The sequence below is a fragment of the Styela clava genome, chromosome 15, assembly GCF_964204865.1.
Source record: "Styela clava chromosome 15, kaStyClav1.hap1.2, whole genome shotgun sequence".
NCBI lineage: Eukaryota > Metazoa > Chordata > Ascidiacea > Stolidobranchia > Styelidae > Styela > Styela clava.
This window is the reverse complement of record NC_135264.1, coordinates 11654436-11669168: the sequence shown is the minus strand read 5'-3', so window position 1 is coordinate 11669168 and position 14733 is coordinate 11654436. Positions and strand designations below refer to the sequence as shown.

The window sequence follows — 14733 nt, the reverse complement described above, 5'->3', positions numbered from 1 at the left end:
TAAAAAGACATTCTCAATCGGGAATTTCACAAGTTTCCTGGTTTATTGTGAATAACAATAGGTTGAATTGATACAAATAAAAGGAAATTTGAGTGCACTTGTCTAGCATGGTTTATGCGTTATGCTTTAGTAATAACTTTAAATTTGAAAAATACATCATTTTGGCAGGAATTGGTCTTGGATATTGGAGTGGTAAACTTGCTGAAAACAAAGCAAATAAAAATTATGTTTAAGGCTATTAAGTACAGCGTGACAACGTTGAATATACATTTTCAGTTTGTGTATTATGTATCACAATACCTTTGTTGTTAAAATACTGTTAATTTCACCTACGCCCACGATGAGAACACACACCATTGTTTTGCATATGTTTTTTAGAATTGGCACAATGTAATGCAACAAATACCTGTCATTGTATCAAAGTTGAGTGTAATATGGTCCATGTTTTGAAGGCAAGACTCAACCATGGTGCGTATTTGAGTGGTTATTGACAAAATATCATTTAGCCCACGTAGAGGCAAATGCGTGCGTTTGCGTCAGTCGATCTAAACGGGTCGCTGTTGTTAGTCATCTAGTTTTGGATGGTAACTTCCGTGTGTGCTCTGTTCGCTTTATTCAGCGGAGTAGACTGTTCGTTCACGTTTGCATAACGTTTAGATATGCTTTTCTATGACTTCCTCGTTGCTTGTGTAATATTACCGCAGTTGATTTGGTCGCATAATTTAGTTGCTAGATCACAGCCTCGCATATTACAGTAATGACAACGAGGAAAAACGAAATAGGTCGTTGGAACAGAAAAGGCTGGTGACATCGGCAGAATAGGAATTAGAATGTAAAAAGTTTGTCTTTTTATTGTCAGTTACTTTTCACTTTAAGAGAGACAGTATACCAAAACATGTACTTGATTGTTAAAATTTTCGGAAGTATATTCAAACATATCCACTTGAATGCTTGTTTTGTAAACAATTTTCCATCGATTTTTCAATTTAATTACTTGAAGGACAACATTTTAAATATCGTATCAGTGCACGAGTGCTACAAGACTAAATTAAACACGTAAAACGTAAACACGTATGCCTTGTGAAGAACGTAATAGAAAACATTGAAACCAAGAAAATTCGGTACTCCTGTAGTATGTGTACCAGGTTAGGTTTAGGCCATAATTTTATTCCCATTTTTCTTATTTAGTTCTATTACGAGTTCGGGGACGGTCTGTGTCAGCCAAGTGAATATACCCCATGCCCAAAGGCTTCCGTCCCTTTACATTTACACAACTGGATGTGAAGTAGGCGAAAAAATTAGTTACCTCCATATTGGTACACATACTGCTTGAGCGCCGAAAATTCTTCTTTTTCTGTAACAAAGGACACAAATGAAATTGCGCAAAATTTTCTTTATTGTGGAGGCCTACCAACTAACCCTACTCTAACCCGTATCTTGGCGAGCTGTACCGGCCCAGAAAAATCCATGTCCTTTTTCTCATACCCGAAACAGGTGCTTTGCCATATAACAGTTCGAGAGATGGTTTTGAAGCACATTAGCGAGTCCATTTCAAGTCTTAGCAAGATAGCAAGATTAGGTTTTCATATTACTAAATTTCCCCATATTTTAAATTAAGTATGTTAATAAAGATCGAATCTCGAACTACCAATAAATAAGTGCTGACTATTAGAACCTCAATTTTTAATACAGATTATGAGTAGTAACGTATACATATATATAGTAATATACTAAAGTTGTTCAAAGAAAATTGCTTCGTGATATTGTTAACGATGTGGAGGACAACCATTATAGCAGCCTTTGTGCTTGTTGTCGCCTCATCGACGCAAACAAACGAGAACTCTGGTTAGTACAACTTATTTTTCTAATTTTCATTGAGAATATAGAATTTTTTCTTTTAGAAAGTCAGGGTGTATTAGATATATTGAGATTTTTAATCAATTTTTATTTATATTTTTTTGGACGTCAACTTTCAAAATAATCTTTCATTATAAGCAAAAATACTTGAAGTCAAAAGCCAAAACCTCAAAGATTCATCAGTGTAACTTCTTATCGGGAAAATCTTTGATCCAAGACATGCGCAATTATTTTGATTTGGTAGACATTCCATTTTTATCCCGACTTATGTTGAACATCAAATGGACCTATGGATCGCTTTGATATTATGTTGTTGTTGTTCTTCTTGTTGTTATTAAAAATCGCTTTTCTTATTCACTACTGGACCAATTGGTTTGTAATTTGCAGTGGTTAAAGATTGCATTTTTCGCTAGAAGGTTATTACTTTTATTTATTCCTAAATTTTTTATGAATCCTATGAGATCTGATTTTTCATCAAAAATTTCCATGGGAACACGGTTTTTAATCCGCCAAGCGTGACGGCCGTTTCTGATTTGACGCGAAGCTACGCGAAATTCATTGATTAATTGGAATCGATAGGTACGGTACGAAAAGTGTCCTCTTATTTGGCATCACTCTCTTGTTTTATTATTAAATTCGATTGCCTAAAGCTCGTTTACCTTCCCTCAACTAAAATCAGAAAAATTTGCGCTCATCAAACTATATATTTTCCAAACAGTAATTGTCGCATGGTCTGTTACGATTGTCGACCTCAATTTGTAAGTCATTATCTCAGCCAAAAAAAGTAATCATCACTCTAATATACACTTACATTTGCTGTTGGGGGCACAATTTTAAATTTCAAGGCAATTCCAGATGTTTTCTAATCATCTAACAAATTAGATGTAGATTCTTTTTTAAAGTTTTTCATATATTCGAACCTACAAAAATTGAATTTCGTATCTTGTTTTTCCAAAAATGTTCTTTATGCAATTTTTATATAAAATGTGAATTTTCATTTGCTAATTTTATTTTAAATATATCCGTTTACAGCAAAATCAACAACAAGACCATTTACGACAGCTGAAACAAGTAAAATATTATATCTTTTTTCAAAATGTGTTCTCATCTTGATCGTATAATCAATTGATAGTGAGCTCAACCCAGGGGTGGAGAAAGTTTTTTTTTTTTTATAATTAATCATTGATTAATTCATACCGATTGGTACGGAAGTATTTTGTTTTGTACTCCGTGTCCTTTTATGAGAGCATCGTTATCTTGTTTTATTATTAGATTCGACTGCTTATACCTTGTTTACATGCCCCTAACTAAAATCAGAAAAATTATAAAAGATTTGCGAACGCGGACCATATATAATTGTCGCATCGTCTGTTACGATTTTGAACTCGGGCCATAAGAGCACTATTATATATAAAAGTTTGAATTAAATTATTTTATTTTTGTAACATACATCGGATACGATTTTCATGTTTATCCCGAGAGAGAAGAAAGCCGATAAGACGGCTTAATCATATGGTGTAGCACGGCCTCTCGTCTGGTTACCAGTCCATGTTCAGTATGAGATTAGTTTACCCGTATTATCTGTTTCACAGGCATGGACTTGGCCGTGTAGTTGTGTGCCTAACTAGGTCATGGTATGCTGAAGATTGTGTTGAAAATCAAGTCTGTTTTTTAAAAAAAACTGAATTCCTAAATTTATATTTAACCTTTGCAGTTATGTCAGAATATTATTATTAGCTCTGAATCATGAGTCTTATATAACAGAATTAATTAATATGTTTCACACGTCATCAAATTTTAGTATGAGAAAAAATGTTTATTTAATCATTATTTTGGATGATATAACAATTGTTATCCACGGCGAAAGAATCACGTGGCGTGACGTTTGTATAATGCCATGCATAATCAAGTCATGCCTTCTCAACTTGGGGCTTGCGGATTATGTAAATATACTTATTACGCGATTTATACATAATAAAGTGTTTAAAATAATAATGCTTAAAATATATATTGTATTACTATTTTTCTTTTTCAAAAGGAAATAACAATAAATTTATTAAATTTTATATATGACTTTTCCAGGTAACAAGACTAATAAATGCGTGAATGACCTTGTAAAGAAATGGATAAATACTACGCTGGATAACGTCATGCAATGCACAAATGGAGAACAATTTGAGAAAGGAAATTACACAATACATATATGTATAACAGGTATTTTCCACAACGGCATTTTGCAACTAATTGACGCGCACAAAATTTCTGCACATATAGTCGTGATTTTTTTCATAACAGAAGATATTCTTGAATATTTAATTTTGTGTATCTTTGATCAAATTTAAAGAAGTTTTGAATCGTCCAGATGTTAGAACATAGTAGCTTACATAGAGTGTTTGTCTTTTTTCAACGTTGTTTGAGCAGAAATGAGAATATACGTTAAAAATATTTATCTATGCGATGCGGTACAGTATAATTGTTTATTTCGTAGTCAATGAGCAATATAATTTAAATTAAAACAACAGAATAATCATTTTTTTATCTAAATTTGTTTTTGTTTTTTCTTCTGTTTTAATTTATTATATATTTAATTAATTTTTCTCTTCATGACTTTACTACTTTTTTATGAAAGTTTTTAATTTTGTTCAGGCACAAATACCACAAACATCTCTACGACAACAGGCAAGTGAATTGTTTTTATTTTACGTATTAAACGAATATACATATCTAAAAAAATAAATAAATTTACGCTGGTATACTTTACATCTGTCCTAGCTGATCCATTTCACGCTGAGTGGAATTATCTTTTAAAATGCTGCTAAGTTAAATCGATTCGTGTTGTAAGTGCAATACAAAAACAATTTCAGTTTTAACAATAACAAATCAATTTCGAGTTTAAAAAATTACAATGCTTTCGCTTAATTAATGGGGAAATAATGTATACTGATTATGCTTGAGGTTTATAAACATTACCGCGTTTGTCCATATAATTTCTGAAATGAATTTTAATGACAATTATAGCCAATTTATATGAGTAGCATTAGTTTATCTATTTCTACGTTTTTTTGGCAAGCTGCTTATAGTCAAAGCCCTACGTGATGAAGCAAGCCGATTTTCCGTACGCGATATCAATTGCTTATTGTGCCGTTGAAAAGTAAAATAATGTTGCATTCTCCCCTGTCATCCGCAATGTAACCTTCAGTAAAGTTGACGGAGAGTATAGCTTTGGAGGATATTTTACGCACAATCACCATACAAATACATGCTTGATAAATGTTTGATATTGGTCCTTTGCCGAATTCATATATATTTTGTAAAACATAAAAAGCTTATTCTTTGCAACTCTCTCTCCTTGATATTTACAGGTGAATGTGGTTGTAACCTATCCGGAATATTTCGATACAATTTCATTAACTTGAACATCAGTGACAGCGACAAATGTCAGAATATTTCGTCGCAGAAATTCTTTAATTGTAATTACTTACAATGTTTTGTTGAATTTATACTAACGTTTTACATTAAAAACATTGTTATTAATTCTAGGCCAAAATTAATTTCACAGTACTTTTAGCTTCATAAATTTAGGTACCCTGGTTACCTGTAACTGGACAATTATTGTTTTATATTTTTTATTATTATTATTATAAGAAATAGAAAGCCTTTCGTGCTGAACTTTAGAAAATATGTCATTCAAATGTGATGGAAAAATATTTCAAACTATTCCATTGTAGTAAAATTACATTTATATAATTTGCAGAAAACTAAACGCAGTTGTTTCTAGCATAAGGCTCAAATGTCCATAGAAAATGCACAATAAAATTGATTCAAATTAGCTTCCAAAAAAAAAAAAAACTTTCCCAAAAGATAATTGAGTTTCGTCTCTTCCAGATACAAGTCGAAATTGTGAAAAAACGGAAACCGCAAGTACCACTGTCATCCCCGTGACAGAACCGACAACAACAACAACCGAAAGCATCTCACCAAGTATGTCAAAATTAATTGCGTTATAAATTGTCAGATCGATTGCTTAGAAGGTATAGATACAAACAGGAAAACAAGTTTAAATTATTCATGCCAAAAATGTTGATACTCCTAGATGTCCAAATTTGTAGGTGATTATCTTAGCCAAAAAAGAAACTCATTACTGTGAAATACACTGACCTTTGCTGTTGGTTTACGATTTTAATCTAGGTGTTTCTAATCATTCAACAAATTAGTTAAAGATTCCTTTTCAAAGTTTTTCATTTATTCGAACCCACACAAATCGAATTTCGTATCTTGCTTTTCCTAAAATGTTCTTTATGTAATTTTTATATAAATGTGAATTTTCATTTGCTAATTTTATTTAAAAAATATCCTTTTACAGCACAATCAACGACCACAGCTAAGACGACCACAACTAAGACGACCACAACTAAGACAGCTGAAACACGTAAAATATTTATTGTTCATAAAGAATGAAATGTAGCCATTTCAATTTCGTATTCACATCTTGATCGTATAGCAAATTATGTTGACATTTGACTGTGATATAAGATTTGGCAATCTATATTCCATATCAGTGAGCTTAACCCATGGACGGGCAAAATTTTGTTGGGAAGTGACACATTCAGAAAATCATTTTTGCAAAAGGCCGCATTGAGAAAGGCACTTAATTATTTTGAAAGATCATATTGTATAGTTAATTTTTAGGTAAAATTTAATATGGCTGACATGTCTGAACGAGGATGTAAATAAATCAATAATATTATTTTAACATTTTATAGTTAAGATATCCAGAAAAAGTTCAAGAATAAATACATTTTTTTCATATAATTGTAAGAAAAGCTCAAAACTTTCACCAAGAGCAGGAGACCGCACATGGCCCATGGCTTGACTATTCCATTTATTTATTTTTCAAATTCTGTTTAACCTAAGGTTTACACAATTGAGTAAAACAGACGCAATCAAACATTTATTTTCTTAATTGTGAGCAAGCGCGTGCCCCTAATATGATAAAATACCAGATTTCAATAGTTGACGTACATTTTAAACGCAATAAAAAGTCTTGCCTGCTTCTAGATATTATTAGTTACGCTTTAATCATCTACGTACCGTATTTATACGTGTTAAAGGAGTCAAAGAAAAATCATAATTATTTATGATTCATTAGGATTAGTTATCATTGATGTATCTATTATTTTTTAATTATATAATGACACAGCATATTTGCGCTGTGGAACCATGTACGGCTAATTTGTATGAAATCACAAACGTTTGTCTCTTGTAGTCAAATAAAAGTCAGATTACTACTTTCAAGTTGTTTTTGCATATTAGTAATTTGTTTGGCACCTTGTTGTTTCAATATTTACAGTTAACTATAATCAGTTACTTGAACATCCTAAAAATAGATTTATCAAGGTAAAAGATCTGACCAGAGTCTGTGGCTACGTTGAAAAGACAATTTTTCATTCGTTTCAACCCGTCATGCGAGGATTGGCTTACAGTTTTAACTTTTATGCGACATTCTGATATTCAAACTAAAGCTATTTTAGACCAGCGTTCATCTGATTTCCTGGTTCAAATAGGATTTCTATAAAAGTAATATTACAGGCTGAAGTGTGTGTGTAAAATGATCTATATTAAATCTTATTCAAAGATTTATGAGAAATAACTAGAAATGAATTTTATTTTTTGTGCAATTTCAGTTTAATGTTATATCTCGTCAGGTTTCTATTTTGCTGAGTTGTTCTCCCATATACATTGGCCTAAACTCGTTGTTACAGCTCAAGATGCAAACAATCAATTGAACTCAATGGTGTCTCTCTAATCTCTCGCAGCCATTCGGAATAGGGTTTTTCTTTCTGCCATTGCTACCTACTAGCCTGTTGCAAAATATATATCTAAAATGCATATGTTCCATGTATGTTAAAATAAACTGGAGGCTCACTAAAAGTTCCACGTCCAAAGTTTTATCCTTCAGTTATGTGGAATTCACCACATCACAGCTGTTTTCCCGACCGTTTTGACGCTGACTGATTCAAGTCATTTGTGATAATAAGTAGCATGACACAGTGCATTGGCGACTCGAAGACTTTTAATTTTTCAGAAAAACCTGTGAAAGAAGTTATGACAAATATAGAACAAAACAGCGCACAGCAGAATCAAAGTAATTTGACGGACGAGAATAACTTGATATTTGTGGTTAATAATGTAACGGGACCGGCTGTTGGCTCTGAAGAGGTAATTCCTTTGTACTGTTTCAATGGTCCAATAAATAAATATCAATAAAAAAATGTACCGAGCTTCTTCAGATTTTTAAATAATTATATATCAAATCACTGTCAGTATTTTGAGTTGAATCAAAACTACAAATTCCTGTCTGCTCATATTCCACCCCTGACCCCTATTTACTGATTAAATGAGTTTTGATTGATAAGTCAATTGCCTCTCAAAAAGAGTAAAAGTGCACATATACAACCTCTCTGAATAAAAAGTGAAATGAATCTAACCAACAAGAAATTGAGTTTGATGAGCTTTGCCTCCAGATTTTCAATGTCACTCTTCAAGGTTTCAGTTTTAATTAAATATTTAACGAACAATTCTTATACGTCACAATGTACTTGTTACAGAAACCTGCGTATAAATCACCGAAAGGTGCAACTGTCGTTAAAAGTTTAACTTTTGGCAAAGACATTGCTAATGCGAAGGTCGTTATAACTGAAAAAACTTTGGAAAAAAACACCGACTTGTCTGGACTTTCTCAAACCATGGTTGACAACGATTCAGGAGGAGTAAGAAAGACCAAACGAGTGGTTTTTGGGAATAAGGTGTTGTTAATCGCAGCTTTCGAGGGGAGTGACAACAAGAAATTGCAAGTTCAGGTAGTGAAATTTACAGTAGATACCTCGGCAGGAGATTATAATGAAATTCGAAAAAACGTTGACGACGAAGGCTCAACAAATACGATTGGACGATCAATACTCACATCTCTAAGGGGTGTCTGTGCGTTTTACGACGAAGAAACAGAAGCAATGTCTGAAGAGGGTTGTCAGACAGTTGGAGATGTATCTGGAAAAGGAGTGTCATGTCGTTGTGACCATACCACTGTGTTTGCAGTTCTCATGTCTGCAAACGTAGTGGTAGTTCCATCAGGAGTAAAGGTAAAGTGTTTAAACAAAATTTACTCAAAAATAAATTTTTTTAGAAACTGCATAACTGAAGTCAATTTTCATGATTATGTAAAACGAAGGTGGGTCGGCTTCTCGATGGCGCATCTTCAAAAGTTACGAATCGATATTTACTGGCCTTTTTCTTCAGTGACTCACTCGAAGCTTTAATTGCAATATTTTGTTTTAGATCGTGTCATATATTACCGAAATTGCTTCCATCATATTCTTGATAATCACTGCCATCCTGCTAATGAAAGTACGCAATCATGTGAGAGGAGACAGGGTCAAAGTTCAAATATGCGTGACGTTTTCTTTACTGGTGTTACACATTCTCAATGTTTTCCACGACCTTGCTTTGCTCAATGATACGGCTTGTGAAATGGTGACTGTATTGATGCATTACTTTTTCTTGTGCTCAGGTAATTATTTTAACTCTTTCCAAGATCAACAGTACAAAAGTGCAATGTTCGTTTCGCGCGCTAATCCTCTTTCCACTTCCATTCCTCCGAAACCTTGCTCAGTTAGCTTCTTGTGAATATTCTCATATTCGCGAGCGTAACCTAAACTAGGTTATCTGGCAACCATAGTTAGATTCACAGAATCTTTCATATTTTACCGTGCCTTTCATATTTTAGCGATGTGGATGCTGATGGAAGGAATCACTCTATTGTTTAAGACCATGGACAGTGTAATGCGTTTACTCAGTGGGAAAAATGCGAAAAAGTTTGCGATCTCTCGTTATGTGATCAGCTTTTCAGTTCCGTTTGTGATCGTTATTATTTCTCTGGCTTACGGTTTCGCTAACGGTGTATACATGCCTTTGAACGAACTGTGGAAAAAAGATGGACAAGGCCCAAAATATAAGCATTGCTGGCTGTCCGACGAGGAAAATATTCTACTTGGAGCAGCTGTCATTCCTATTGCTGTAATTCTCTTGTGCTGCGTATTGATCGTGATCAGAATGTTTTACATTGTCTACAAAATGAGTGTTGAGAGTGAAAATTACAAACCAACCAACCTGCAAAGGCACAGCAGCGAATCTGACGTAGTGGATTTGGAACATGTTAAAGCAGCTCTAAAGGCAATTGTCGTCCTATTGCCTGTACTAGGCATTCCATGGCTTCTTGGCTTTTTCACAGGTAAAAAACTTTTCGATAACCACGATGAATCTTTTCTCAGTGAGATTTTTCTTTCTATAACGAGAGAATTAAGTGAAGCGTGAATGTGTTCTCTCGTTTTTAAAATGACACCACCCCAGTACTCGAATAATAATTCCGAATGAGTCAATTCGGAAGAAACCCTAAATTGGGATGTCCGTATGTGACCAAAAAGAGTTTGGCCCATATTTTTCCATTATTTTAGAATTTCCCTATGGCCGATTTTTCGAAGTGAAGATGTGACACGCGTTAGGAGCATTAAATCTTACTCCATAGGCTGGAGTAAGTTTAGATTCATTTTGAAGGGACAATTTAAAAAAAATAATTATACATGCGACACACAAATTATAGATAATTATGAACATTTGAATCCTTTTTTAAATGTCAGTTTTATTTTAGGCATCGAGAGCGACGAAACCGGCATTGTTTTCATGTATCTGAACGCAATCATCAACGGTCTACAGGGCGTTTTCCTCTTCGTTGTTTACTGCATTATCGGAAAGGAAGTCAGGAAATCTATTATGAACGTGCAAAAGAAATACTCTGTCTCCTTAGAGTTTTCATCCAAGAGAAGGATGACCAGTGATGCCTCAGCTATAAGCACAGCTCAAGGCACCATGTCGACAAACGTAGGGGAAAATTTGTATTCAGAAGCGCCATTCAATATTCCTAACGGGAATGCAAAGGAAGATATATGAAGCCGGAAAATGTCTTATTATCCTTGGATTAATTTGCCCCTATCCTTACCAAAACGAGATATACAGTTGTCACATGGCTGAAAGTTTATCTATTTTGTTGTTTGAAAACTTGAAAGAATGCATATTAGTGTACATTGCAATATGCATCAAGAAATAAATAAATACATAAGGCTGTAATAGATAAAAAAAAATCGTTTTTCTTGCAATATATATATATATATATAAACACACCATTTCTAATACTCCTTATTTATTTTAAAATATTTTTCATTTTTTCTGATTCTCTTAAAAGAATTTGACCTTCTTCCTCGAAAGGTTAAAGATTTCATTTCTCCACATCTCTATACCAAAAGATTTAGGTGTAAGAAGAGAGGGCTGTAGGCTTTCAACATATGAGATTAATGTGGTAATATGTTTTACAATCGTTCCCGGAAAAATGCAGTTATTCTCAAAATGTACTATTAACATACTAGATCCTCCCTGACCAACGTTTCGCCGTGGCACAAATATTCAGAATGTCTTCACTCTAAAGCTACTGTAACAATAAATACAGGTAACGATTCTTTCTACAATATACAGATGTTCAACTACGAGGTTAGAAACAGAAATAAATATCTAGATACTAATGTTTCAAAAACATAATCTAAAGTGTTGAAATAGTTTTTGCTGTTATGAACTTCTCCATTTTTATTTTCTTCGTGGTATTTGTGAACTCGCGTCAAAGCACGTTTATCACGACCACAAACAGGGGGAAACATGTTTTGTATTTGTTATTATTTTTTATATATATTTGAAAGGAAACTGACTCTTTTTAACCTATATTTCCAACATGTCATGTAAAATGGCAATTTATATTTAATCCCGGTAGAACGAACTCGAGTTAAACCAGGAAATTCTGTTTGGTAAATGAGTCGCTACTCAATAATGATGGGAGCTTATTATTATACTGTATTTATGAATAAATAATATGCATTTCAAATTTAAATGAGAATAATGCAAATGGCTATAGGTAAATAAAATGTAATTTGGTCATTGTGCTTTAATACTTGGCGGAACAAACTGTCGGTATATCACCTAATATGAATATTCTGCAATACCAAACTTTTTCAGCAGTTCCATTCATTTGAGTTTTCTTGTTGTAATACTGTTTTTAAAATGATTCAGGCACTTAAGAAACGATGTATTTTTTAAATATTATTATGTAGTCTAAATATTGTCCTTTTAATAAAAAAAAATAGCAACTAATATCGACTATAAAAAAAAAACATAAAAACAAAAGTATTTAACCACAGTAACAATTTTTTTATTACTTTTATGAAATATGCATCCACTTATTAATCCACTTTGAAAGTAGACTTACTTGGATTCTGCTATGATAAGGTTACTAAATAAATCCACTGTTTACAGAAAATAATGGAGCATTTACTGTAACGAATAGTTAAATTTCTTTACTATTTCTTTCCAGTTTCAATATATGTTTCTCCGAACTTTGATCCTAGTAAAATTTTTCTCATACTTTATAATTGCGAAATAATTTATGCTCATACTGCGACCATTGTATCTACTTGAATACTTCATTAAATTTCATACGGCCAGCGCAACATTAGGGCGTTCATTTGCACTTTATGGCGAGCGTTATATCAATTTAATATTCTAATGAATTAAAAGAAATTATAACAATCTGCTGCCTTTTTTAAATCTTTTTCAATGAAACTATAGCAAAATGTTTCCCCTCTTTTTCTCGTCGTATTAAGAGAATAAACTTTGATGTAAATATAATTTTATTATGCTTCTTTCTGTAATCTTATTTGAGAATTGAAGTCAAAGCACTTCACTTTGCAGATCTGACTCCTTAATTTTGACTGTTTGTTTGTTGAAAATGTAGATTTACATAATTTTTCACTGATATTGCAATAGAAGTTGTATGTAAAAAACATTTTTGTAAGTTTATTCATTCACTTGTTCAAATAGGAAACGTGACCTATACGATTACTCACTGGGGGAAAATAGCCGCTGTTAGGTTGCGCAGAGACGCGTGATGTTATCGTTCTCGCCTATATGTGTCTTTCGACCTGACGCGCTTCCGTGGCATCTGGTAATTAAACTCATTTAAATGATTACCTCAATTCATGTTGGGATTGTTGAAAGTATAATATGACTGAAATGAATGTGATATAAATAAAACATGGCAGATGCAACTTTTGGATTCAAAAATTTAAGAACTGACTTGTTATACACAGGTAGTATATATGAAATTATTGAGTACGTGGGGAGAACCTACATTGTACGGCCGACGCGAAAAGTTAGGGGTCTTTCAGTTGAAAGCGTCAAAAATAGTGTTGTGTGTTGTATATACCAGAAATACTCAACTAATTTTACCAAAGATCCGTATACAAAACATCAAAATTACTGGGGTCCGATAATTCGCGAATCAACATAGCACTATTTTCATTGTTTATTATGGCGTTACATTTCTTTTCATATATATATATATAGTCAAATGCAAATTTATGCAAAATATAAAATAACCTTTAAATTTACAAAAGACATCTAATAAAAGGAAACCTTCACATATCCAAAGTGGGGCCAATGATGCAAAATAAAGAATTAGGTGCGGTCCGAATCAAATACTCAAAAAGGTCCGCTTTCGGATCGCGGTCCGCCAGTTGAGTAGTCCTGGTATATACTAAGTACATTACCCTTGGCGGTAGTTTTCCATAAGACGTTTTGACTTTCCCTGTATGAGTAGAAACACGGTAACTGCCCCCAAACGCGCTCCAAAATATTGCTTGTTCAGAAACCATAAAAATGAAACCATAACCATAAAATTGCACGACTGTGAGTCAGAAATTTTAAGCTGTTTCTCAAAATTTTCGCGCTCAAAATGGGCGTTCAATACAGGATTTTGCGTGCTTCAAATTGGTATCATTTTCCTCCGCCACCCAGTTTGATATCTTTGCAAATGATACAGAATGGTAATCTGTAGTACTGTCCCCGGAGTTTATACTATGCTGAAATACAAGAAATTTGCTGATCATGAACGTTAACAAGCGAATGTAAAGCCAAAAATTAGATAAAATATTTATCCAGGCAATAGTGGACAACCTTAGCTAAGTGTCTTACCGTGAGTGACATTTCAGTATCTTTTCTGAATGATAATTTGCTGCCTCTTCTTGCAATTCATGTGTAGAAATTATAAATTTTAATTATTTACATTTGCATTAGTGGTGTTATAAACGCTAACATGGTGAAAAGCACCTACTCACTTCCAATCGTAACAGCTGGTTTTTCACTGTAAATTTGTTCATTCTATTATCAAATCAGAAGGTGCAAATGATCAGTTCGCACTATTTGTACGAATACAAGTAGATGTGGATATACAAGAGAGCAATGCTTATATATATGGACAAGGAGGATTAATGAATAATATGGCCATCGCAATGTCAACAACATGTCAGCAAAATTTTAATAGAATTGTATCGAATGTCATATGGAAGTGTGTTTATGAATGTGAAATATCTAGCCACGTGAGGCACGAGAGCATTAAAAACACAAAAGTAATCCAAATGACTTCTGCCATCCATAAATACTGGAAACTTTTAACTGGAGTGTTTTATTAATTACAGAAAAAAAACACGATTTTATCACGTCAACAACAACAAATTTGCACAGCGATCTATAGTAGCTCCGTGTCCAACAAGGTGCAATATCCACATCTAGTGACACAAGCAAAAACATTATGTAGATATAAATGAGATATATTTTGCAAATGATTTACAACAATGATGAAAGGCCTAACTTAGAGTTTGGTTTCAGGGTTTTAGGGAGAAAAATATTATTCTGTACCATGTCCTAACTAGGCATGAGGCATTG

At 33.2% G+C, this 14733-nt stretch overlaps 1 protein-coding gene across 2 annotated transcripts; it reads left to right on the top strand.

The window, feature by feature from the left end:
* Window positions 1-1688: 1688 nt before the first annotated feature.
* On the top strand, window positions 1689-12796 carry LOC120333792 (uncharacterized). 2 transcript variants are annotated; one of them, XM_039401164.2, is made up of 12 exons: window positions 1689-1845; window positions 2890-2928; window positions 3940-4071; window positions 4504-4536; window positions 5220-5327; window positions 5743-5838; window positions 6221-6286; window positions 7943-8076; window positions 8466-8996; window positions 9193-9424; window positions 9641-10144; window positions 10562-12796. In XM_039401164.2, the coding sequence occupies exons 1-12, from the start codon at window positions 1773-1775 to the stop codon at window positions 10858-10860; spliced, it is 2247 nt and encodes a 748-aa protein (XP_039257098.2). In that variant the 5' UTR covers window positions 1689-1772; the 3' UTR covers window positions 10861-12796. The 2 variants fall into 2 exon arrangements, with proteins under 2 accessions (XP_039257098.2, XP_039257099.2); XM_039401165.2 differs by lacking the exon at window positions 2890-2928.
* The last annotated feature ends 1937 nt before the right edge of the window (window positions 12797-14733 follow it).